General features: G+C 42.5%; 1 protein-coding gene across 1 annotated transcript in view; it reads right to left on the bottom strand.

The window, feature by feature from the left end:
* The window catches only part of LOC124612643 (protein slit), an 814493-nt gene that overhangs the window by 75348 nt on the left and 711510 nt on the right, over nucleotides 1–27635 (bottom strand). The window contains exons 7-8 of the mRNA XM_047140944.1: nucleotides 24949–25090; nucleotides 3862–3933 (exon numbers count right to left, since the gene is read on the bottom strand). Coding sequence (XP_046996900.1) covers nucleotides 3862–3933; nucleotides 24949–25090 — 214 coding nt within the window. The remainder of the gene's footprint in view (nucleotides 1–3861; nucleotides 3934–24948; nucleotides 25091–27635) is intronic.

Here is a 27635-nt window from a genome sequence, read left to right as displayed (position 1 = left end):
CATGACTGAAAATAGCCTTGAGAGAGGAGTGGGACAATATTGAATAGTGTGGTATCCAGCATGAGCAACACGTGCAAAATGTGCTTTAGTGCCCGAGGTGGGCATATTCCTTACTGAGAGTCCGGTATCGATCTTTATATTAAGAGTATGACCTATGTCAAACATGAACGTTACTTTATGACTGTTACCCTGTTCCGTGATGTGGTAAAATCTGTCCCATTTTTCGTTATTAATACACCACTCCGCCTCTATTAAATACGAGTATATATTGTGCGTCAAGTCGTCCATCATTGCTAGTGATTATTCCTGTCCAAAAAAGACTGTTTCTTAGCAACTGTCTAGCAGTTTACTTGTTCGACTGTTTTCCTTCAGTTATTCCGAAAAGCTATTGTATGCTAAACTGTGACAGTCTAGAGATGTGGAGCCGAGTGTTGAAGGAAAGATATTCTGGTTAGGAGAATGGCTGGTTTATGGAGAGGGTTACTTGACCCTAGGGCGCCGCTGACGGCCAGCCTCCAGGACTGAGGGCACGCCTAATTGCCGATACGTGGCAGCCGGATCGGGTTGCGGGGGAGCACGCAGGCTGTCGTTAGCCGGACGTGGATCACGGAAAGCCCATCTGCGCCCCGCGGCAATAACTCAGCGGTCAGCGACGCCCCTCGCTGCGCCTGGCCGACGTAGCGTCTCGGGTACCGTCGGCCGCGCTGCCCTCGCCCAGACAAATCGAGCGCTGTTCCGCGCGTCTGTGGTAACCACTGAAAGCTGAGGGGCGGTAGCGCACTGCCCGATCCACGCCAACGGTCCGCTGTTGAAGAACCTCTATACTCGGTGCTGTGAAGAGCCAGTAAGCATTTCGGAAAGTCCTTTTGTAGACCAACTCGAATGAAATATTCCATGTAACATGTGTCCAAATGTTATTGGGTTGGGTTGGGTTGTTTGGGGAAGGGGACCCGACAGCGAGGTCATCGGTCTCATCGGATTAGGGAAGGACGGGGAAGGAAGTCGGCCTTGCCCTTTCAAAGGAACCATCCCGGCATTTGCCTGGAGCGATTTAGGGAAATCGCGGAAAACCTGAATCAGGATGGCCGAACGCGGGATTGAACCGTCGTCCTCCCGAATGCGAGTCCAATGTTATTGGTTTTCGAGATACACTGAAGAGCCAAAGAAACTGGTACATCTGTGTGTGTGTGAATTCCCAAGGGACCAAACTGCTGAGGTCATCGGTCCCTAGGTATACCTGTCTAATATCACGTAGGGAACCCGCGGGCACGCAAAGGGCCGCAACACCACGTAGCATGGAGTCGACTAATGTCTTGAGGTAGTGTTGGAGGTAACTGACACCAGCAAACCTCCATGCCTGCCCATAAATCCGTAAGAGTACGAGGGGATGAAGATCTCTTCTGAGCAGCACGTTGCAAGGTATCCCAGATATGCTCAATAATGTTCACGTCTGGGGAGTTTGGTGGCCACAGGGTGCGTTTAAACTCACAAGAGTGTTCCTGGAACCACTCTGTGGCATTTCTGGACGTGTGGGGTGTCGCATTGTTCTGCTTGAATTGTCCAAGTACGTCGGAATGCACACTGGACATGAATGGATGCAGGTGATCAGACAGGATGCTTACGTACGTGTCACCTGTCAGAGTCTTATCCAGACGTATAACTGTTCTGCTAGTGCCGCTCTACGATTGTCGAATAATGAGCCGATACTGAGCAGCCAGAGGCTGGCAGGAGCGGGGCTTAAATTCACCTCTTGTGGAGGCCGCTCCCGTCGTGGTGCGGTCCTAATCAGCGCACCATTGGCCGACGTCGTTTCACCGCCTTCTTTTCTCTTGCGTTCTTCACCTTCTTTACGGAGCTTGTAGTTACGCCAGAACAGGGACGACGAACTAATAGATGAAGTTAACGTATTTGCTACCTCCCAAGCAAAATAACTCATGGAAGGACACAAGAAGCAGTGTAGCACAGGAAGAAAAGGAATTCCTGACCAAAAGAAGACTACTGGTATCAAGTATCGGCCTTAACTGCAGGAAAAAATTTGTGGGAATGTACGTTTGGAGCACAGCATTGTATGCAAGTGGATCATGGACTGTGGATAAAAAGGAAAAGAAGAGAATCGAAAGTTTGAGATGTGGTGCTATAGAAATGTTTGAAACTGAGTATCTCCACAGCATTGGCGAGGAAAGAAACCTATGAGGAACGTAGGCAAGAAAGAAAGGATGATAGGAAATATGTTAAAACACCAAGGAATAACTTATATGGCACTCGAGGGAGCTGAGAAGGGTAAAAAAATTTGGGGATGACGGAGATTGGAATATTGAAACCAATAATTAAGACCGCTGGATTCCTAAATTGAGCTGTAGAGATTAACACAGGGGAGGAATTGGTGGCGGGCCGCATCAGCCCAGTTAGAAAACTGATGACAAAATGAAACACAATTTTTGCTGATATTATGTATAGCCCGACTAGCAATAACTCAAGACTGAAAAGTTTACTTACGCTGCCTTTCACGAATAATGAATGTCTCCATCAGGAAACTGGAATTAAATTTTGAACTACTTACTTGTACCGTGTGTGTACATGGTGATTCCGTAATGATGTAACAAACTTTCAGGGACCGATCTGAGAGCTAAGGGACCCTGATCCGGAAACGAGCGAGTCAAAATTTATGAGCGGAAATCGTTCTGATACCTCTGACAGTGGAACACGTGTACCGGTACTGTTATTGTTGTTAAGGTTGTAGTAGGGTAGCCAACTTTCAGAGATGGTAAAATAAATAAATGTCGTGTGACTAGGGCCTCTCGTCGGGTAGACCGTTCACCGGGTGTAAGTCTTTCGATTTGACGCCACTTCGGCGACTTGCGCGCCGATGGGGATCAAATGATGCTGATTAGGACAACACAACACCCTGAGCGGAGAAAATCTCCGACCCAGCCGGGAATCGAACCAGGGCCCTTAGGATTTACATTCTGTCGTGCAGACTTTTTTTTTTTTTTTCCTTCGTTGTTGATCGTTGTGTTTGGTCATTGCGGACGTCACTTGACATCGCTCAAGTTCGTTTTGTTGATCCTTCCACTCAGTTTTTTTATTACAGAGGCCAACCAGCTCTCTGACCGAACACGCTGAGCTACCGTGCCGGCGCCACTCAACTACTGGGGGCGGACTCAGAGATGGTAATATGGACCTAAATGACTTGTCCGTCTTCTCTGTTGTGAAACACATCTCTTCTGCAGAAGAAGCGACCATAGCTCTTAAGATATGCAGTTTAGAGCACGTGTTTACTACACATTTCTCTCTTGTTCTGGTCCATAGTGCCACCTCTGGAAGCTGTTTACCCTACACCTTAGCAACAGCAATACCGCTGCATGTATTCCACTATCAAAGGAATAAGAACGATTTTCGCTTATAAATTTTGACTCCGTCCCTTCCGGACCAGGGTCTGTTACCTCAAATTGATACATTTGCCACTCTCCGCGATTCCTGAAAGTTTGTACCATCATCACGGAATCAACCTGTTCATTGAAACTAGCCAAGTGATCAGTGTGTACCTATCTCTTGTAGGAAGAGAAAGGTCAACACTGTTAGGTTGTTAAAATCGCTCGAATTACTGGAAAACAGAACTGATTGGCATCAGCATGGAGCATGTAAGAATCTCACAGCCAATGTGCTATTACATAAGACTGTAAACAGGCGCTTCCAATCCACTGCATACTTTTGCATGCTAATCTGTGCTACATTTGATCTTGTATAAATTACGGAAAACAATGTAGGAGCAGAAACATACTCAGGTATAATTTCAAAGTCGGTGCAGAGAACAAGCAGCAGCAGCAGTAAGCAGAGCGAGCGCCAGCTGTCGATACTTACATGCGACTCAGCCTTTTGTAGGGTGCGAATGCCTTGTGTGGGATATCCGTGATGGCATTCTGCTCCAGCCGCCTGCGGACAGAGGTATGCAATCAACTTTCACACTTCAGACAAAGTATTTTAATTCCAGCATGATTTTTTACTCTGAAACTTCCTGGTGGATTACAACTGTTAAATTTGGAAGATAGAATATGAAGTACAGGCGGCAGTAAAACTGTGAGGGCGGATCGTGACGCTTGCTTGGATAGTTCAATCGGTAGAGCACTTGCCCGCGAAAGGCAAAGGTGCCATGTTCGAGTGCCCGTCCGGCATGCAGTTCGAATCTGCCAGGAATTTTCATACAATTTGACTTACCTGCTTCACCTTCCGAGATGTTCCTATGGAAGGAATATTCGTAAAAGCAAAATATTTCTCAATGTTACCACTGATCTGTTATTCATTTCTGAGAACATATGGGTGAGAAGCAACATAATCAGTTTCTAGTCTACTAGCCAATATTAATTTATGTTTACTTCCAAGTAATTACACAGGGTGGTCCATTAATAGTGACCGGACCAAATATCTCACGAAATAAGCATCAAACGAAAAAACTACAAAGAACGAAACTCGTCTAGCTTGAAGGGGGAAACCAGATGGCGCTATGGTTGGCCCGCTAGATGGCGCTGCCATAGGTCAAACGGATATCAACTGCGTTTTTTTTAAAAATAGGAACCCCATTTTTTTTATTACATATTCGTGTAGTACGTAAGGAAATATGAATGTTTTAGTTGGACCACTTTTTTCGCTTTGTGACAGATGGCGCTGTAATAATCACAAACATATGGCTCACAATTTTAGACGAACAGTTGGTAACATGTACGTTTTTTAAATTAAAATACAGAATGTACGTACGTTTGAACATTTTATTTCGGTTGTTCCAATGTGATACATGTACCTTTGTGAACTTATCATTTCTGAGAACGCATGCTGTTACAGCGTGATTACCTGTAAATACAACATTAATGCAATAAATTCTCAAAATGATGTCCGTCAACCTCAGTGCATTTGGCAATACGTGTAACGACATTCCTCCACGATGGCTGCGACAAGTGGAACATCAGCGACCTTGGCGGGTTAACGTATGGTGCGGCATTATGGGAGGAAGGATAATTGGCCCCCATTTTATCGATGGGAGTCTAAATGGTGCAATGTATGCTGATTTCCTACATAATGTTCTACCGATGTTACTGCAAGATGATTCACTGCATGACAGAATGGCGATGTACTTCCAACATGATGGATGTCCGGCACATAGCCCGCGTGCGGTTGAAGCGGTATTGAATAGCATATTTCATGACAGGTGGATTGGTCGTTGAAGCACCATACCATGGCCCGCAAGTTCACCGGATCTGACGTCCCCGTATTTCTTTCTGTGGGGAAAGTTGAAGGATATTTGCTATCGTGATCCACCGACAACGCCTGACAATATGCGTCAGCGCATTGTTAATCCATGTGCGAACATTATGGAAGGCGAACTACTTGCTGTTGAGAGGAATGTCGTTACACGTATTGCCAAATGCATTGAAGCTGACGGACATCATTTTGAGCATTTATTGCATTAATGTTGTATTTACAGGTAATCACGCTGTAACAGCATGCGTTCTCAGAAATGATGAGTTCACAAAGGTACATGTATCACATTGGAACAACCGAAATAAAATGTTCAAACGTACGTACGTTCTGTATTTTAATTTTAAAAAATCTACCTGTTACCAACTGTTCGTCTAAAATTGTGAGCCATATGTTTGTGACTATTACAGCGCCATCTGTCACAAAGCGAAAAAAGTGGTCCAACTAAAACATTCATATTTCCTTACGTACTACACGAATATGTAATAAAAAATGGGGTTCCTATTTTTAAAAAACGCAGTTGATATCCGTTTGACCTATGGCAGCGCCATATAGCGGGCCAACCATAGCGCCATCTGGTTTCCCCCTTCAATCTAGACAAGTTTCGTTCTTTGTAGTTTTTTCGTTTGACGCTTATTTCGTGAGATATTTGGCTCGGAAACGATCAGTGGACCACCCTGTATTGTTTACTTAAAAGGCTGTACTTTAATAACTTTCTAATTAAAAACTAACAACGCTGAAGATACAATGCCGGAAGAAAATGCAACGTCCTCAAGGGCAAGGTCATTTTATTGACAATTAAAGTGCAGGTAATTCGTGATAGTAGGAGTATAAGATAATAAATTCAGACCAAATGAAACACTCACATCACAATAACGAGGGCCCAAACAGTCGCATCAATACCGACTGTAGCCCCCTCCCCCTCGTTCTGGCGCCAACGCAGGCACATTTTCTCGCATGGAAACGATCATAAAGTTGCAGAAGGGCACTGAGCCGTGACTTCCTGCGATGATCATGGCAGGATAGTTTCTCTGTTGAAGATACGCGCATTGCGGCGTCCTGGTTGGCTAGAGCCCTGTTAAGTGGTGAATTTCGTGAACCAAAGTTTTCATCTGTATAAAACTTCAGCCGTCAATTTAAATTGCAACTGCAAACTTCTTGTTGTCAACAATCATAGTAACAATTTTGCGCCGTCAAACGGTACATGGTGTTTAAGGTTGTGTGCGGATTGTCTGGTCATTATCACCTTGAGCTGGTTGTGGTTTATAAATTTATCATGTGAAATTTCACGTCATTGGAGATTGTTTAATGAACTGTTGCTTCAATACGAGGGTAATCCCAAAAGCCAGCCGGCCGAAGTGGCCGTGCGGTTAAAGGCGCTGCAGTCTGGAAGCGCAAGACCGCTACGGTCGCAGGTTCGAATCCTGCCTCGGGCATGGATGTTTGTGATGTCCTTAGGTTAGTTAGGTTTAACTAGTTCTAAGTTCTAGGGGACTAATGACCTCAGCAGTTGAGTCCCATAGTGCTCAGAGCCATTTGAACCATTTGAACCAAAAGCAAGGTCTCCTCTTTTTTTATACGAACATAGACCTGTTTATTTCTACAATGGTTTACATCAGTTTACAGCTTGAAGATTTAGCTATTTACAACATAAGCACCATTTCTGTCTATGCATTTTTGTAGACGCTGTGGCAGTTTTTGTATGCCCATCTCATACCAGCTCGCCGCCTACTCCGCGGCTTTGGCGAAGAAGGATGCCGCCACTGGCGTGATTGTTGCTCGGTCTCAGGTGTAAAGTGGTATGCCCAGGTTTCATCACCTGCGACAATTGAGCCCAGAAAGTTGTCCTGTTCGGCTGCAAGGCGGTGAAGAAATGCGCGGGAAGCATCAACTCGTTGCCGCATGTGGTCCTCAGTCAGCATGCGTGGCACCCATCTTGCACACACCTTCCGGTAGTTCAATGTTTCCGTTAACATTCTGTGAGCGGTGCTTCGGGAAACCTCAGGAACCAACGTGCAGAGATCATCCAGCTGCAAACTCTCTACACCACTTACGAACATTTTTGACATCCATGCGCGGCTCACCATACACTTCCGTCAATTGGCGATGGATTTCAATCGGCACAGTGCCCTTTGCGTTAAAAAACCGAATAACTGCGCGCAATTCGCACTTGGCGGTAACATCCAACGGGAGCTCCATTCTCAACGGCCGCCAGGCCAAGACTGAGAGCCTCAGCGCGGCGTGCGCAGGTTTACACTAAGCGCATGAAGCACTCTTCGTAACAGTGTGACCAACTGCCGCACAGAGTTCAGTACTTATAAAAAAAAAATAGGAGATCTTACATTTGGGATTACCCTCGTAGTAACTGCGGTTGTCACACTATAACGTTAAACATCTCTTCCTGCATTTGACGCTACTCAGTGCTTGGCTGTTGGTTTTAGTATTTTAGTAAACTGTGTATTAATACTGGGTTTGAGTGTTCTAGAAGCCGTTATTGGTGGGCAGGGCCTCCTGTCTGTTGTCACTTGAGCTCCCGAGCACGGAATTCAGACGCGCGGCCGATGTGAACGGCAAACGTCGAGAATGTGCTGATTGCTGTGTAGATCTTTCAGGCTATCATAACATTACATTGCCGAATGTTTCCCATAATAGTTAATTCACGTATTTATGAGATCTTGCTATTTGAGTATTTTTGAAACCTAATAGTTTTTACAATTTTTTTACTTTTCATATTCACAACTAGTCAGCTCGGATTTGCAGTTACGTTAAAATTATATTTGTGAAAACTAATTTTTTTATTGAATTAATGTTGGGGCCATTAGGCTGTTTTTCTTTTAAATATTTTTGAATTATTCTCATTGCTTTCATACAGTTGAATAATCGGTGTAGATCACCGCCATTTGCGAATACTAATTAATAATTGTGTTCTTACCAGTGATGTTTTAATTAACGTGGTGAAAATAATTTTTTGTATCCACAAATGGGACCAGCATTCCACTCCAGCAGCCCATATGCCCTGCTTACCAATCCTGTACCTTACCAGGCATCCTGCGATAGATTGTCCCAAGCATTTTGCACCGTTTGTTGCAAATCGGTAATGGTTCTTGCAGATCCTAGAGAACGAGTAAGTTCGCGGTTAACAACATCCCACACATCTTCTATTGGCCAGAGATCTGATAATCCTCCTGTCCAGGGCGGTTTTTGCATATCAGAAAGAGGACGTCGCATCGCAGCAGTGTCCTACTGGAAATGCACGTCGCCTTCCTGTAGAGGAAACGGTAGTAGCACGTGGTAGTAGTCTGTGAAATGTAGTGGGTACTGGTTAGTTTACCCTGTAGAAACACAAAATGTGGCCGCAAATTGTAATTGATGCCTCTCCCCCCCCCCCCCCCCCCCCTCCGCCCGCACCATGAACTCTGGGAATGGACCTGTGGGCGAAAGCACTCTGGAATAGACAGATCACCAAGTCAACGCCGTACAGGTGGACGGCAGTCACTCGCATACAGACAGAACCTATTGTCATCACTGAAGGCAACAGAGCGTCACTGCACCCACCAATCAACTGTTTCACAACATCTCAGTGCTTTGATTGGCGATGTCTTGGTGTTAGTAGTTGCCTGGCCTGATTCGCACTTGATCTTAGTCCTGCTGAAGTTCCCAGTGATTCCCGATGACAGAACAGGTGCAACATGTGCTCGGACTTCTTCTCTGGATGATGTTTGGTCGGCCACCACTGCACGCACAATGCGTCGATCTTGACGTGCGCTTGTCTTTGCTGACGTCCAGTACCTGGTCTGTAGGTGTAGCAATGTCCCACAAATCACAGCTGGAAACAGCCACACATCGCCGATGCACTGTGTACCACATGTGCAGCAGTCTGTCGGAACGTCCTTCCAGCTTCCCGCAGGACCACAATGCCATCCCATTCAAGTGACTGAAACTGGTCAACAGGATTACGCATTCGTCGGTGGGGCGAGGTTGTAGCCTAGTACGAATGTTGCAAACACTGTTCACCTCTGAACTCAGCATAGCAACTGCCTGCAGTGTCAAATCAGAGGGCGCACAGACAGGCGCCTGAGAGCTATCTGATCGCCGGTGACCGTGACAAACGACTCTCTATAACTACAACACCACATTATGCACATGTTATATTATGGTGCCACTTAACACAGTCCTTGAGGGTGCTGCTTTTTTCCGGCAGTGTATTAACAGTAGGAAATCAGTAGCACTACTGCATCACGCCAGTGACAGCACAATCATAAACTTAACCTTATTTTGTTCAGAACACAGTCGTGAATTATTTTAAAAGCAAATAACATTTTAACAGTAAAGTACCATTATTAACTACTTTTGACCATTTACATTAATAAAACCAGGTTCTCTACAATATAATAAAAATTCTGTTGTTTGTAGCCTGTACCAGCCTGTTCTACATACAATTTGATGGCTTCAGCGTTGTGGAGTTCAGAATATGCAGAACAGGTGTGAATCTTTAGATTTAGTCAGTACGTATGCTGACATCTGTTGACATAGAAAATTCGACCTTTCTAGGAGGAATATAGCGCTACTGTAGCTAGAGTCGCGACATTTTCGACACTGGCGTCGGTATCACATGAAATTTTCTGATAGATTAAAAACGTGTGCCGGATGAAGGCACACGCAGAACGATAAAGTTTGGTTATCAGTAACCTTGTTAGTTTTCCTAAGCACAGAGTACGATTTCTTTACGATCAGTGAATACGTGAGAAGATGGAGAGTCTTTAGAAAGATAACAGTCTGTGTGTTTTTTTTTTTTTTTTTTTTTTTTTTTTTTCGGGCTACCATTGACAGCGTGGATATACTTAGAGAAATGCATGATCACACAGTGCTTCTTATAAAGTTTAGGTGTGTGAGCGAATAAGGAAAGTGTATATAATTCTATAAAAGTCTAAGGTTCATCACTGTTTACACTTTTTAAGTTATCGTACAGTATTAAGTAGATATTCTCCTTGAGCTTGCATTGTCTTTGGCAGTATGATCTTTGGACTGGCTTTGGTGATCTCTTTGATCGTACTTGTAGGTTAACCAGCCAATACTTCGAGTGCTTTTGATCGAGCTATTGCTTTGGTATTGGATGTCGACGTCAAGTGTTTCACACATTTTGACTTGATCATGTTATCCTTGAAGACATGTATGTCATATGATGTTGCCACTGTAAAAGAAAGAAACAATCGTAAGTATCTGAAACTTTCTGACTGAATTAGTTCTTTGGATCTTGTATTCTGTTTCGGTATTCATGGATTTTTCTTCTGTTTTGTTCTTGTGTACAGTGATGGACTGTGAGCGAAGCCGATAGTAAATGAATAATTTTAGAAGACAGCATTGTGTCATTATGCATTTTTCCAACTGTTCAAGAAGAGAAGTTTAAAAATCATGTCCGCAGAAATTGTATACGAAAATTTTTGTTACACGCACTCATTTCAAGAGAACTGTGCAGAATGATTAGCAGTGGACTGTTACTGTACTCCAAAATAGTAAGCTTGGAATTACACATTTAAGGACTGAGGCACAAAGAGAATATGTTTAAAATCTGAAAATTAATAATTAAGTGATACTAAAAGAAGGACATTTAAACTGGAAAATTAGATCTGTTAATTAAAATAGATACATTTAATCAGACTTCAACATATAGTGAATGAATCCAATTGATAACAGAGGCAGTAGGATTAATAAAGTCACTGAATGATTCTGCATACTTTCTCAGAGGGTGGTCTCTGACAATATGCTGAACGGTTTGTTCTTGGGTTCCACAATCTCAAGCTGGAGAGTCCCCACGTGTGCATTATAGCACTGCACCTGGCGTGACCGATTCTTATACTGTTCAGTCTTGTCCACTCATTCTCTTCAGATCAAATCCTAGTAGTATGGCAGACGAATCTTTAACACCTTGCTGTTTTATTGTTTCAGTATTCCATTCGTCCTCCATTCTTCTTTAACATCAAACTTCTTGTTGTTTTTTCCATTATGCCACAATGGAGTGCGTGACATCAAGTGACCTGGAGGAGGTTCATTTAAGTCTGTATAAATTGGAAGGTCTCGGGAGTAGTCGGGGTGATGCAGCTTTCTCCATTCTCGATTGGATGATCCTTAGCGTCGAAATTCAGGTGGAGGCATGTTACGGATGGGGTGCCGCCAATGGACCAGTGCGGATTTCAGATGGATATCTAATTTCCTTGTATGAGCACTGTGATGCCATACTGGGATACAATATTCAGCTTCTGAGTATACTAGAGTCAAAGTTCCAGTGCGTAGAGTGGGTACTTCAGCATCCCAGGTTGTGCCATTCAGTTTCTTTATGATTACGTTTCGGGTCTTTAGCTTTTCTCTAGTGCTTCCAAGGTGTCAGTTATACGTTAAAGACCGACCGAGTGTGGCACCAAGATATTTAGTCTGGAAATTGTGTCGAATCCTCTGCTGACGGAATCTGAGCTGTTGATTTGGAAGTCTGTTGTTTAAGCAGTGTGTGAATAGTTGCTTTTTGGCTGCATTTGGTTGGAACCTACATGCTTTGTAACATGTGTTGAGAGTTTCTACGTCTCTAGACAATATATTTTCTCCTTCCTCGAGTGCGCTGGTTTGTATAGCTATGGAAAGGTCATCGGCACAGCAAAACTTTTTGATAGTGGTATTTCGTGCTTCAGTGGTGTACAGGTTGAATAAGAAGGGTGCTGGGACGGATTTTTGGGGATGCCCATTTTTTACGGTAAATGACATACTCTGTTTTTGTCCAACGCTAACCTTGAAGTGACGGTTGATTAACACATTCCCCACAAGTGTCGTCAATTTGTTACTTGGAATACACTTTTTTAGCTTCATTTATCCACACAGTATCATATGCGGCTGACAGACCAACAAAGGCCACCGGTGTCTTTAGTTTCTTCTGGAATCCAGCCTCACTGTAGGATGTCAGGGTTAGAACCTGTTTACATAAACTGCGCTATCTTCTGAACCCAGCTTCATATGTTGGAGTTACATTATTTATTATTCCTTGAATTCTGTTAACGACGAGTCGTTTCAATAGTTTGAAGCACACGCTCAGCAGTGCAGTTAGGTGGTTAACTACTGGCCTTCCGGTTTTGCGGACTGCTAGTGTATGTGTAATCTTTAACTGTTGAGGTACTTTTTCAGCCTCGAGTATATTGCTGTAGAAGCTCTTCAACTAAGTTCTTCCATGTTCCCCAATTGTTGTTGTCATGGTCTTCAATCCAAAGATTGGTTTGATGCAACTCTCCATGCAGCTCTATCCTGTGAAAACCTCTTCATCTCCAAGTAACTACAGCAGCCTACATCCTTCTGTTCCCAAACATGTTTTATACATTCGAGGAATATGCCATCCCAGCCGGCTCATTTCCTCATCTTCAGTGTTTTGATAGCCTCATTTATATCTCTTTCGGTAAAGGGATCTGTGGTGCGTGCAACCTCCAAGATGGCGTAGCCAGAACAGCGGATTGCTAAGGCAGGATGGCGAAAAGTCTACACCACAGGCAACCATAGTAAATCAAGGATTTCTCACGGCTATTAAAAACAACAGCGCAAGAAAGCAAGCTGGAATAGAGATTCTTCCCAGGGCCAAACAAAAATGACGTTTTGGATTAACTATCCGTATTTCACTCATCAGTGTTAAAGGACTTTCAAAAAGACAAACGTGACTGTCTGAGCAAACGTGCATTGACCGTAACATCGATATCATAGCCTTCGAAGAATCCAATCTAAGTGAAGATTACATAACAAAGGATAAGTCCCCTAGACTTAGAACTGCGTAAATCTAACTAACCTAAGGACATCACACACATCCATGCCCGAGGCAGGATTCGAACCTGCGACCGTAGCAACAGCGCGGTTCCGGACTGAACCGCCTAGAACCGCTCGGCCACAGCGGCAGTCTACTTGAGCATCGTCAGGATGAAATAAATGGCAAGGAAATATTGCTGGCGGGCATAAAGGGAGAAATAAATAGAAGAAACGGTTTCAAGATGTGAGCCTCGCCACGTGGCAAAACAAAATCCCGAAAAGAATTTACGAAACTGGTCACAAGAAACACTTAGTTCGGTAATGGTTCACGTTGATTACGCTGGACCATGCTGGAAAACATCCTAGTTCATAGCTCCCATTTATATTTGAAATCATCTCAACAACTATAGAAAACACAAGAAAGGCGCTACAAAAATTTTTGCCACAGTAGGATTCCACAAGACCACAGTTTTAGACAATAGGACACAATTTGTATCAAAGCAGAGACGGAAAATACCGCTTCAGTTGCGAAGTTCTTTTTTTTATTTTACAGTGCTTACGCCACGACCGGTTTCGGTGTATTATATGCCCATCATCAGGTGTGATAATTTTGTACTGTGATCCCGAGCGCCGCCATTTCGGTTGTGGTCTAAGCAATGAAAAATAAAAGAAAGTACATTACAGCTGATTTGGTATTTTCAGTCTGTAATACAGAGCTTAGCTGCGGCTCTTACTCCGGCAGGATTGTTTGTTGTATCAACGCAATTCAAAGATTTACGTGGCAGGAATGACATAGGACACCTGACTAAGACTCCGTTTCACCCTGCTCCAAATAGTGAAACAGAAATATTAGCCAGCGCTTCTAAAGAAACCGTGTAAAAGGTTAACTGGGAAAGAGAGGAAAAGACATTGATAACTTATCGCACAACTCCAAAATTACCTTCTGAACTGCTTCGTGGACATCAGCCAAGGATCACATTATCGTTTATCTATATAAACGATTTGGGAAACAATCTGAGCAGCCGTCTTCGGTTGTTTTCGCAGATGACGCTGTCGTTTATCGACTAATAAAGTCATCAGAAGATCAAAACAAACTTCAAAACGATTTAGAAAAGATATCTGAATGGTGCGAAAAGCGGCAGTTGACCCTAAATAACGAGAAGTGTGAGGTCATCCACATGAGTGCTAAAAGGAACTCAAACTTCTGTTACACGATAAATCAGTCTAATCTAAAAGCCGTAAATGCATCTAAATACCTAGGTATTACAATTACGAACAACTTAAATTGGAAGGAACACATAGAAAATGTTGTGGGGAAGGCTAACCAAAGACTGCGTTTTATAGGCAGGACACTTTGAACATGTAACAGACCTACTAAGGAGACTGTCTACTGCCTAAGATTTGGGTGTTCATTCTTTCCGTGCGCTATCCGAGATTGGAATAATAGAGAATTGTGAAGGTGGTTCTATGAACCGCCTGACAAGCACTTAAATGTAATTTGCAGAGTATCCATTCAGATGTAGACGTCGATGAAGAACCTGTCCATAAAACAGGAGATAAAGCCAAAGAAGAAATCAGAGATCAAATTGGTGATAAAGAATATAATTGTGTAAATTTTTTCACAGAATTTGTCAAGAGGATTACCATGTATCAGTGCCAGTGTAGTCAAACAGATAAGAAACACTATTTTAAGAAGACGATGCTTTACAACTTCAAAGAGCTGTTGAAAACTCAAAACTTCACACAGCTGTATTACTCCAAAATTTATTACGCACCCGGTTTCAGTCGTTAACATGCCATCTTCTGGTATGCTACGATTATGAGTTGTACCACATCTAATTATGCCGTCAAAATAAAGCTGAAGATTCCAGAATGAGATTTTCACTCTGCAGCGGAGTGTGCGCTGATATGAAACTTCCTGGCAGATTAAAACTGTGTGCCCGACCGAGACTCGAACTCGAACTCGAGTTCGAGTCTCGGTCGGGCACACAGTTTTAATCTGCCAGGAAGTTTCAAAGCTGAAGATTGTCTGTTAACAACTGAAACAGATTGTAGATAAATTTTGGAAAAATACAGCTGTGTGCTATCTTGTGTTTTCAAGCTGAGAAATATGCTGCACGTCGTGAAACTGCTTTATGGAGTTGATGAAGGCTTTCAAAACCTTAAGAAGAGTGCACAACATAGAACTAGAGATGAGTGGAATTTAATACGACTGCCTCCTGAACCAGCAATACAAGAAGACAGAAACTGTCCTTAGGGTGTTGAACGAGGAAATAGATCGACAGGACATCTACAAGATTTAGGAGATCAACAACGATCTATCGAAACGTGGTACGTTACAGCCCATCGTCAATATAACTGGGGAGGAAATGTCTATCAAAAGTTCCAGAAACGTTTGTACAGAAGTGCCATGACTGTCAGTTTTATATAGTTCAATTCTTTTATCTTGGCGGTTCGCGCATGCCCGCCCAGACGCGGGAGATTGCTGCGTTGCCAGTTGTACGCGCCAAGAGAAGCAGCGCCATAGTACAGTTCACAAACTTACGTTTTGGGGGGAGCGCGCAGTTTATGAAGTAAAGCCACCACGGCCGCATTAACCCTTACGCTGCTACAGAGACGTGCTCCCCGCATTCCGTGCTGTGCGCGATTTTGTCATCACTGCACTGCTCACCTGTGCAGAAACATGGTGTTTCGACTGCTTTGACACACTTTATCATTCGATTTCACAAAAACTATTTGGTCCAAAAATTTGATTTTTACACATCTTCGTGACTGATACCTTCCCCCCATAAATGACTTAATTTTGTTTCGATGTTCAACGCAGTTATTGTGCAGCATTAGATGTAGTATACCATTGCACGAAATTTTGAAGAGTTTGCATAGGTACAAGTCCATAGCGTATATATGGTCGACTTTAGTCGCCAGTAGAAATTTCAAAAAATTACATTCAAACGAATAAAATTCATGAAGTATGACACTTCGATATTGTTTTTAAATCAAGAAAATATTAAGCACCGAGCAAGGTTTGAACTCAGAACCTTTCACTTAGCAGCCATACACTTTAACCATTCCCTAACGCAGCTTGTCGTTCAATATATCTCCCGGAGGACTACAAAATATCACGCAAAATACCGACAAACACTGTTGGTATGGCCGGCCGAAGTGGCCGTGCGGTTAAAGGCGCTGCAGTCTCGAACCGCAAGACCGCTACGGTCGCAGGTTCGAATCCTGCCTCGGGCATGGATGATTGTGATGTCCTTAGGTTAGTTAGGTTTAACTAGTTCTAAGTTCTAGGGGACTAATGACCTCAGCAGTTGAGTCCCATAGTGCTCAGAGCCATTTGAACCATTTGAACTGTTGGTATGATTATGAATTACTCACGTTTCGTCGAAGTACAAAACCAAATAAACAATTACCGCTGTTCTTCATTGCGAAAAATCGGTTAGTGAGAACGATACAAACGCCTTTCCTTGCTATCGCCTGAATTAGGAGGCTTATTGCTTGTTTGGTTTAATTAATTAATAGAATATGAAGCAATTGGTATAAAGAATGCTTTTTCCAAACTTTCTATAAAAGAAAGTCTGCTATCAAGACATTGCTTTTGTTCAATTACTTTATTTATGACTGAACGTTTCTAAAACTGAAGACACTCGTCCATGCTCTGCACTGCAGTCGAGCTCTGGCAACGTTGTTCTCTGTTCATTGGCTGACTGTGTTTTGTGACGTCAGATGCGCAGAACGAACCTAAACTCGGTCGCCATCATAAATGACGCGCACTTTAGTCAGTTGTTACGTCCGCTTGCGTTGCAGTATCGTTGTGCTTACTTAATGATTTGTGTACTGAGTTAATAAACATGCGTATTATTACACCTAATGTGGCCTATAACCGGAAAAGTATGAGTAAGGAACACGCTAGGTTGAAATGTCTTCAGCTAGAGGGAATCCCCGCTGGCACAGCGCGTGGTGCGGGACTTCCCCGCGTTTCGCGGCGTTGCCGAAACTCGGGACCGAACGCCCTCTGCGGGCGGCGCGCCTAACTATATTTTAGGAGAGTTAAGGGCTGCTCCACGGAGCGGGTGGCCGTCCATCCAAATGAGATTAGCATCTCGTCCGGCTGGCCGGACGCCCGCCGAGATTTAATTTTATTGGGCGCTGAAGGAGCTCGGATGGCCCGTGTTTCACAGTCGGGAATGTTAACTCCGCTCCGGCCGGACACTCCTGCCTCACCGCGGCAATCACTGTCAGCGCACGCCCGCTGTATTTCCCAGGCTCTCCTCTAAACTCCTCAGTGTTTTGACTGCGCTACCTTCAAATGCACCGTACGTTGCGGTGCGATGCCATAACTTTCCCAGAACGGCAGCGACGTTTCGAGGTGTTCTCTTTCCGCGATCACAGCTGAGAATCCTTATAAGATATGCCGCACAATGTGGTTCCCAGCAGATCTTCGAAATACATCGCTTCGGAAACCTCAGAAATTGTGGTGTTCCTTCGTGCTCTCTGAAATGCTAAAAAAGAGTATTTCAGTTAAAGCTTCCGGGCTGAGAGGCCAGTTACCAATTGCCGACATTACGTGTGAAGATGCTGCTAAGTCAGTGAATACCTTTTAGAAACAGACTGTGGCCTCTCAGGCCTTTTAATTGAAGTAAACATTGGCCTTAAATATTTTCATTTATATATTTTTGTATAGTTTATTTTTCTGCCCCATTTGCGCATTTTTTTACGATGTGACTAGTTTCGATCAAACTGAATCATTTTCAGATCTATGTTGTTGTGTAAAAAAAAAAAAATGCGCAACTGATACGAAAAAGCAAATGATCTATAAAACTTTGATTTTATCCATAGTGGATGAGAGGTCGTGGTTGTGAATGTCAATGTTAAAAAATATATCGGCTCAACCATTTGTTTATAGTGTAAAACACTAAGCTTGACGCGTTTCGGAAGTCAAGCTTCCATTATCACAATAATAAAAAGTAAAAGAACCTGTTAAAACTCCCTAAAATGGAACATGCACCAGGCACAATAAAATTGATAATAAAATTAAAACATCGTGGCTACTTCCCTTCTTGCAGCCGTGTCTTCCAAGGTGCATCTCCACATAGTCGTCAAAATATAAAAAACTCTAAAATAGTGTCGCCTATGGTGTTCAACATCTAACCACATGGCTCTCTCCTCTATCGTCGTAAACCGCCCGTGCGTCTTCGTTGATACCACACACCACGTAGCCAAACACGACACTGAAACGCGAGTGAGCTCACGCGCAAGTGAACCAGGAAGTCAGAGAGATGTCTATACCAACAGATAACGTACACATGTTCCAAGGACCTCATGAAATGATGGTATCCTGCCAATTGCTAAAAATGTAGTTACTAAAAGAAACCAGTGAAATGTTTGAAAAAGTTATTTGTATCACCAGTTAGCTGTTCATTCAGTGTGTTCTGATTATCCACGCTATGTATCGTAATTTCCAGCTGTTCTAGTAGATCTAGCTTTTTGCCTTTGCCCTGTCTATGTAAAATAACGAGATCCTGATCTATTCCCAACTTGGGATGTCCAGTTTCTCAAATATGCGTGGCTACAGCTGACTTTTCTGAATTAAGCCGGAAAGCATCGCTATGTTCTTTGTAACGTACTTTAAAGGACCTACCAGTTTGGCCTACATAGCTTGCCTTGCACGTGTTACACTGAATTTTATAGACCCAATCTCTCTCACATTTATCGCTTTCCTACTGTAAATTATTTCTTAGTTTAAACCACAGCGTATTATTGGTCTGAAAAGCGGTATCAACTTTAAAAGATTTGAAAATGTTAGCCACTTTTTGCGAAATATCACCGAAGTATGGTATTGTGACTCTCGTAATATTATTTGCGGTTTCTTCCTTGAATTCGCGCGCTGTTTCTGTCGAAATTAATTTATTGACAAAGTTTTGGTGATATCCGTTAGCTCTGGCTAGTTGTTTCACGATGTTCAGCTCAGTCATTCTGTCTTCTTCATTCATAGGGACTCTAAAGGCTCTACCTATCAAATATCTAAAAGCAGAAAGTTTCTGGCTATTTGGATGGCAGGAACTATTTTGTATCAACACATCAGCTGTGGTTGGTTTCCTAAATATTTTAAAAACATGTCTACCATTTTGTTTCCTAATACTTAAGTCGAGAAATTGCAGTTCACCATTTTTCTCTTCTTCCACAGTGAATTCGATTTTACTGTGTAACTCGTTAAATTTATTTACTATTTCTGCAACTTCTTTTTCTTGTACATCAATAAGAAGCAGCGTATCATCTACACAGCGTTTGTAATATACAACTTTATCCACGGGATGTTGCGGGTTAACGAGGAGTCTTTTTTTCCAAATGATTTATAAAGATGTCTGCTATGGTTCCAGATATACTGGAACCCATAGCCAGTCCATCTTTTTATTGTTAAAAGAAAAGTAATTATATTTCAGAACGAATTCTAACAGTTCGATGAATTCGACTATTTCTTGCTGAGACAGTGTTTTGTACTCAAGCAAATTTTCTTTGATGACCTTAAGGGCCTCATTTACCGCCACATTCGCATAAAGGTTTTTAATGTCTAGAGATACTAGGCGGGCCGTGTCAGCGATCAAAGCTGAATTATTAGTGATTGAAAACTTATACTCGAACACGAAAGATTCTTTTAAAATTTTATCGAGCATTTTAGTAATTTTGCATAAAGGACTGTTTCTAGAATTCACAATTACTCTAGCAGGACAATTTTCCTTATGTACCTGAAACTGGGATCTAAGTCGTGGAGCTTTCGCATTCATGACGGAGCAGCGTATTTTTTCTTTTTCTGTGAAGAGGAAGAAAGTCCTCTTCAACAGCTTTTTTAACTCGGCTTGTACCTTTTTTGTTAAATCAATGCCGATTTCTGTAATATCGTTTTCCGAAACGAACTGCAATGTTTTATTAATGTACTGCTCTTTACTAACAATAACAATAGAATTTGATTTGTCCGCTTTGGTAACTATTGCGTTATTTGAATCAAGCTTTTCGTTAATAGAAGTAACAGTTTTGTAATCTTTACTATGACCGTAAGCTTCATTCGAAATTTTATTTTGTTCAGCTTTAATTGCTTTTGCTAATTTATGCCCCACATGTCCTTTTTCATTTGTATTTAGTTTAGCAACATCTGCTGCGATTTTTGGGGGTTGCCACAACCAAATCTTTTATTACTTTTTTATTTAAAGCCGGTTGTACATTAAATTTTAGCCCATTACTATGTCTATAAAACATTTAAATTTCAACACAGTTGGTGAATTCTCCGGCGAAGAACATTTCGGCTGTAGTGAATGTCTTCATTCTTTTGTACGTAAGCATTGCACATTACTTCCTTAGTCCTGCAACCATACGAGATAATGGGACTTTGGTAATTGTCTAAATTGTATCCAGAAACGCCTAGGGGAAACGTGGACTATTTGAAAACAGAGGAACTATATGGGATACAAAATCAGCTCTCTGTTTTCTGAGCCGGCCGAAGTGGCCGCGCGGTTCTGGCGCTGCAGTCTGGAACCGCGAGACCGCTACGGTCGCAGGTTCGAATCCTGCCTCGGGCATGGATGTGTGTGCTGTCCTTAGGTTAGTTAGTTTTAACTAGTTCTAAGTTCTAGGGGACTAATGACCTCAGCAGTTGAGTCCCATAGTGCTCAGAGCCATTTGAACCATTTTTTTTCTGTTTCTGAAGCGACAGAGATAATACAGAACACTTTGATAAGAAGTTACAGCCTATCAGAGGTTTGTGCAGAGTTATGTAGGCTCCCATAATGCGACCTAGAAGCTGCTGCTGGCTAGTGCTCGAGTGGTGAGTCTCAACAACTTCACTGTTTAGACATTATACAGTTAATCACCTAAGTTGTGATGCTTGTGAAAGTGATTTGGTTTTGGTAGATTTCACCAAAAAAAGGGAAATCTTTAACAACAACTGTTTCTTTACTTGCACAGTATAACTAAACTTCTGATGTTTCTGGAACGGAAAGATTAGAATCAGCGTGTTTTAGCAGCATTGACTTATGGAAATCAGATACTGAGGATAATATTTTGAAAAGGAAACAGATGGTTTCCTTGTCCGAAATGGCACTGTCACACAAAACTGTGGGCTTTATATCTCTGACGCCAGTATATTGTAGAATTTTGGAGAATGTGTATTAAGGCGCTTCTGGAGGCCAAAGATTCCATTGCAGGTTTCAATATGGATTCTGAAATCAACGATCACGTGAAACCCAGCTCATTCAGTTAGTTATTGAGACTTAGAAAGCAGCAGAAGCGCGCGTCTCGGTAGATTTCGTGTTCCTTGAGTTCAAGAAAGCGTTTTATACGGTTCTGCACTGTCGCGTGATGAACGAAATAAGAGCATATGGAGTGCCAGACGAACTGTGTGATTGGGTCGACGAGTTGCTAGCAAACAGAACACAGTGTAGCATTGTCAAAAGAAATCTTCAAGAGTGTTAAGGACCATTATTTTTACAATTTCTATAAATAACCAAGCCTATAACGTAGGAACTTCAGTGACGGTTTTTGTGTGTGATTCTGTTGTACAACAGAGAAGTCTCAGGAAGACTTGCAGAAGATCAATGCTTAGGGGAGAAACTGGCAATTGACCCACAACAAAATGTAGCGTATTGTGCATACATCGCCACGAAGATCCATTATTGTGCGATTAGGTGATTACACAAAGAAACACTGCAAACAACAATATCCATAAAATGTCTAGGAGTAAGCACAAAGCATACAGAGTGACAAAGTGAAACGATCTCATACAACTACGCAGATGTCAGACTGAAATCCATCAGAAGAATCGTCGGAAGTTTAGTCCACCCACAAATGAAGTAGACCTCGGGCAACATATGGGGTCTCCTGTGAAGAAATGCATTTTTTACGTAATATTGCTGAACAGGTTGTCAAGGGGTTGACACACAATGTCCACGAGATTCCTGCACAATGTTCTACTTCTAAACATCATAGAACATCCTATGCTACTTCTTTTATCCCTTTTTTGTTTATATTTCTTTTCGGCAGAACATGACTAGACTTGTTTTGGTTTGGTTGATTCTTTCTTTATGCTACAACATTTTTCGGTAATGAAGTAAGAAACTACTGACTTCGAAGGTGTGTATATATACACTGCCAGAAAAAAATTTAGTACACCCTTTTAGAGGTTTCTATTTCATTCAATTAGTTTCGCGGTATTAGAGTCATATCTCGAGGTACACAGACTTATTTAATGATTTATTTCAAACGATAATGAGTTGATGACCAAACAATCTTTACCCAATTGTGATAAAACTGTTTAACCGTCAAGATATTGGTAATCCAATTTAAATAGGGCAGAATGCAGGGAGTGTCATCCCGGTACTGGAAAGCTAAGGCTTAACGCCGTCACGACTACATGGTATTCGCAGTGACCACCTAGACGAAGTTATAGTGGTACACACTGCACCCTCCGTGGCTTGTGGAACACAGATGTAGGTCCTCGATGCCGGACAGACGCATATTGAGATTCTCTATGAGAGACAGGAAAACAAGTGCGTCATGGAACAGACTGCGGTGGAGGTCGTAATTAAATCTGTAATGAAATGGAGGTACTCTATTTATCCAAGTGAAAGTGTGTTCGATGCTTGGTAAGAGTTATTTCCCGGGTTGAAAAAGATAAGAAAACCTGATGAAAGGTGAGGAGATTACGTACGTACACATGTAGAGGCACGTGGGAGCTGAAGACGATTAAGGCAGGGCTGGGCAAATGCAAGAATATGGGCACCTGCGCCCCAGAGGATCACAGAGCCTGCCCCACCCCCACGCACGCTCTCTCTCTCTCTCTCTCTCTCTTTCTCTCTCTCTATGAATGCTGAGTTCCCCTTCCATCACACTAACCGTTCTAGCAGAGCCCGTTTCAAATACACGTGCTTACCTAATCGGCCGCTTGACCTTGTTAGTATTCACTATGTTAAACTCTTATTTTTCCTAATAACACAGAATTACAGAGAAGAAAATGGCCTCAAACCGAAAATCAAATGAAACTTTACGCTTCAATCCAGATTGAGAAAAAATTACTTTTTAATTGAAACACAACGGTAAATCTAGTGATGTAAAACCATTGGAGTAAAAGGAATATACTTAAGCGACATTCCCCACTGCTTCGTAAGAAATTAATCGTCAATTTGAATACTGAAGAAAAGAAAGCGACTTCTCGAAAAAAAACAAGTAAGTAGACATTTGTCATTTTTTGGAAATTATTACTGTCATTGAGGATCCACTGCCCTCGATTTTACTCCGTCCTTGTCACGTATTTACAAGGGAAAAAATCATGCGAAGCTCAATTATGCTGCAACGAAATTGAGCTATTACATAGATCTTAAAACAGTGAAAGTAGTGCGTCCTTCCCACGATGGAGGATATGTGAATTAATTGCTTTTTGTCTGCGCAATAATTTTATGCCCAGTGAAAATCTCCCCTTTCAATGAGAGGAGCTCGTAGACATACTGTATAAATATATACTTTTATGGATATGGTGTCTGTTCTGGCAATACCACCCATGACCTTCTTCTTCTATGCGGATGCACACATATTACCCGAACTATTACGGGACTTGGTAAGAATGTCTTCCACGAGTAATGAGTGTGTTGAGTAGGGACACTATGAGTGTAGTGTGTGGACATATAAGGTGAGAATGTGGGTCTCGCGGGAGGCGTGGGCGAGATAGTCCATGTAGTCGCACTATCCTCTGTGTCCTCGGTGGCTCAGATGGATAGAGCGTCTACCATGTAAGCAGGAGATCCCGGATCCGACTCCTGGTCGGGACACACATTTTCACCTGTCCCCGTTGATATATATCAACGCCCGTCAGCAGCTGAAGGTACAAATATATAATTCTAATTTCGTACTGAATAAATGGTGAACGACGTGGAAGAAACGGTCCGGCACACAGTTTTAATCTGCCCGGTAGTTTCTGTACAGGGTTATTCAGAAACATACTGTGGTTTCAGAAGAAAACTGCGCGAAAGAGGTAAATATTCGTCGTTTTTTCTCTTTGGGTTTGGATGAAAGCACTGATTTATGTCGCTCAAAATTGGCATGTTTATGAGAGACGCTGACGCGGAGTTGAATGAGATGGAGAAAGTCCTTGATTTGGTCACCCTATATGACAGAACCCGAATTTAATTTTCCGTCTGACGTTTAACTATTAAAAAGCCTGTGCAGTTTGTAAGCGTACCGCTCACATTAGCCATGGGTGCGGTGCACCGTTTCTTCCGGTTCTCTTTGAACTGCAGCACTGGTAGCGCGTATGATAGACACTGTTTGAGTGTTTAGTGTGGAGTCTGTCTAGTCTGGGGCCGGATTGTGGACGCTGGACGCCTGGACGCTTTATATGCATTAAGGTGGTAACACAGAGACGAAACAATGTCGCGAGTGATTTAGTCAGGACGTACCTTACATTGCTTATGTCATTTGCTTAAAATTTTAATAGTTTTGGTCGGAAGACAAAATAAATATACTCTTTGCTGGTTACCGGTTCTTGCTGACTAACAACCATCCGGAGGTCGGGTAAAAATCGTAGAGGGACCCCAAGAGATGAATAGAGTAAGCAGATTCAGAGGGATGTAGGCTGCAGTAGTCACTCGGAGATAAAGAGGCTTGCAGAGAATAGAGGAGCGTAGAGCTGCATCAAAACCAGTGTTTAGACTGGGACCACAACAACAACAGTAGAGAGCTTATAATTTCCAGTAAACAAGACGATCGAAGCCTTCATCCACCAGAACTGTGACCTATTGTGAACAAAACACGCGAATGCTATCTAAACTGAAACGTGCGAAAAAAAACATCCGTGTAACACATGACATTGCACTTCAGAGCGTGTACCGACAGGTTAATATTGTTGGATGGAGGCGAAAAGTTAGATGGTGAGGTACTCACAGCTCGGCCGTGGAGTCCGGCAGTTGGTCGGGCAGGCGGGCTAGCGCCTTGTCCTTGCAGTCCACGATGGCGTCGGCACAGCGGCACGGGTGCGAGCACTGCGGCTCCGCAGAGCACTCGCCACTGGGTCGCTCCACCAGGCCTGCAACACGGCACAACGGATCTCGCTACAGGTCGGCCGTCATTCTGACCACCACTTACAGTTACATGCTAGGACTTTGATTTCACAGTCACTTAAATGTCATCACTTTGCACGTTTCAGTGCGCTCTTTTCCCACTTCCACTGTTTCGTTTCACTTTCCCCATGTGGGCATATATTAAACGCTCACGTATAATCTATACAGGGTTCCACAATGCTGTGAGGGCGGATCGTGAGTCGTGCTTAGGTACCTCAGCTGGTAGACGACTTGCTTACGAAAGGCAAAGGTCCCGAGTTCGAGTCTCGGTCCCGCACACGGTTTTAATCCGCTAGGAAGTCTCTGTACAGGGTTGTTAAGAAATGTCTCCGTGGTTTCAGAAGACAACTGGCCGAAAACTACAAGACAGACAAACAAACATCAGTAGACAGAGCACCTCCCCAGAGTCTTTAGCTTATGTTACAGCTAAGGAAGAGTTTTACACCTTGAACTAGTTCTCAGACTTTCGCCTCTAGCCAGCCCTGTAATAAGAATTTAATACATTTTCTTACTCCATTGTGAACTGATAAGCATTAACTTTACGTATGCTGTGGTCTTTTTCTAAAATTGTAAGAATTATTCCGCAAAAGCAACGTTCTTCTAAGTTCGGAAGTCTGTTCCACGGTACAACATGCTGATATACCTAGAAACGAATGTTCTACTCAAATTTAAAAGTGTTGCAATCGAAAAAATCTTGATTCATTAGAAGATATCATATGTTCCATGGTGGACCTTCCTTTTCAAAATACACAATGATCCACGACTGTCGAAGTACAACTTTATCATCCACACAGTATGCCACTAGTTTTAAAAATATACAGAATTTTATTTACTATGAAAACCCGTACCTGAAGAATTAACAATAGGCTCCAAATACCTTTAATATATTTTACAGCACTTAATTATGTAGAACTCGTAATATTTACAACCTCGTGTCTCACAACAACAAAAACAGTAAAAAAGGCCAGAAACTGCATATAGCGGTCTGTAGTGTGCTTTCCTTCATGCGATTCTAAAATCGGTCGCCTGATTGAAACACCTACCAGGAAACATCACGTGTTCCTAGGTACACTGTTCTCCAGTTACAACAGTCTCCCTTCCTCATTATACTAGTAAGCACACGAATTGCCTGCGAAAGTGTACAGCAGCCCGCTTTGGAAATACGTTTTAAAAACACTAAATATTATTGTATTCACATTACTTTCTGTAAACATGTGGTACAGGTACAGTATTGTCTGTATATCCTTTTTCATAGATTTATACATTTTGCTTTTCGAATTTTGGTTGATTCCGCAGATAAACTATGTGTGAAAAGTGATTTATCCATTTAGAGCACCTTTAGGCTGACTCCTACGATCATTGATAGTTTTTGTGGCGCAAGAGAATACATTATTTCAGTCTGCCGTCGGGCTTGGAGCTTCGCCCTGACAACGTATTGTCCAAAGAATAAATCACGTATCTTCTTGTATCCTGTAATTTTGAGGCAGCTAATGTAGTATAGTGACCTAGATACAAATGATCACTTACGCACGCTCGTCCTGTATTAATGTCACTTTTAGTAAGAATAAGTTATATGACGAACGTTTTATGGATATATATAAGAGTCGATCAAAAAGATGCTGTATGAGTGATTTGCTGCAAAGTATATGCAATTCAACGCGGAGATGCGGATATGTGAACATCAACATGTAGGCAAGGGGTTAGTGTCACATTCAATGGAAAATTTGAGATTGCCTCTTTTGTTTGGTTTTCGATCATTGTACCTAATTATGGTTTTTCACACAGCATATAGATGACTGAAGTTAGTCTGTTTTTTGACCTAGTTTGTCATTTTACTGATTTTCAAGAATGTGAGTCGAACACTTGATGGAAGTACATAACTGTGCGCCTACGTGCCACGCCGCACTGCCTGTCCTACTGCATCGCGGGCTGCCTACACAGCGCGGCGCTAACTGCGCGACACGGCAGCGTCTTGTCTTTGCGGTGGCGTGTGTTGTTGCTTCACTTCAGCAATGTTACAAGACAAGAGTCCGGCTAATGCCGAAATATGCAGTACTGGCTAGTCTCGAGGTGAGTCGATTACATGAGTATTCCCATTTGGTGGGCGAATGGCTATGATCTCTAAGTGACCGACAAGGTTGACGCTGAAAAGCACTGGAAACATTCTGAGTATGACAGCCTCAGCTGCCGCTTCATATTGAAAAGATGGTAGGAAACTGGTCTAGGGACGTCAGTGGAATAATTACAGTTTTTTGTTCAATTTAAGGGAATCGCTGAGCAACTCATGTACAATTTTTTTGACATCAATGAAGTATTAAATCCTTCTAATGTTTTTACGATAGCGTTTTTATCACCCAGCTAGAGATCACAGCTTCACCGTCAAAACTTCATTTTCCGGAACGAGTTTTCTCTCTGAAGTGGAGTCCGCACTGATATGAAACCTACTGGCGCATTAAAACTGTGCACACGAGCCTGAGACTTTTCTCTGTCTACTTAGCTATCCCAGTACCA

The sequence above is a fragment of the Schistocerca americana genome, chromosome 4 (genome assembly GCF_021461395.2).
Source record: "Schistocerca americana isolate TAMUIC-IGC-003095 chromosome 4, iqSchAmer2.1, whole genome shotgun sequence".
Lineage (NCBI taxonomy): Eukaryota > Metazoa > Arthropoda > Insecta > Orthoptera > Acrididae > Schistocerca > Schistocerca americana.
This window is presented reverse-complemented; position numbering and strand designations above follow the sequence as displayed.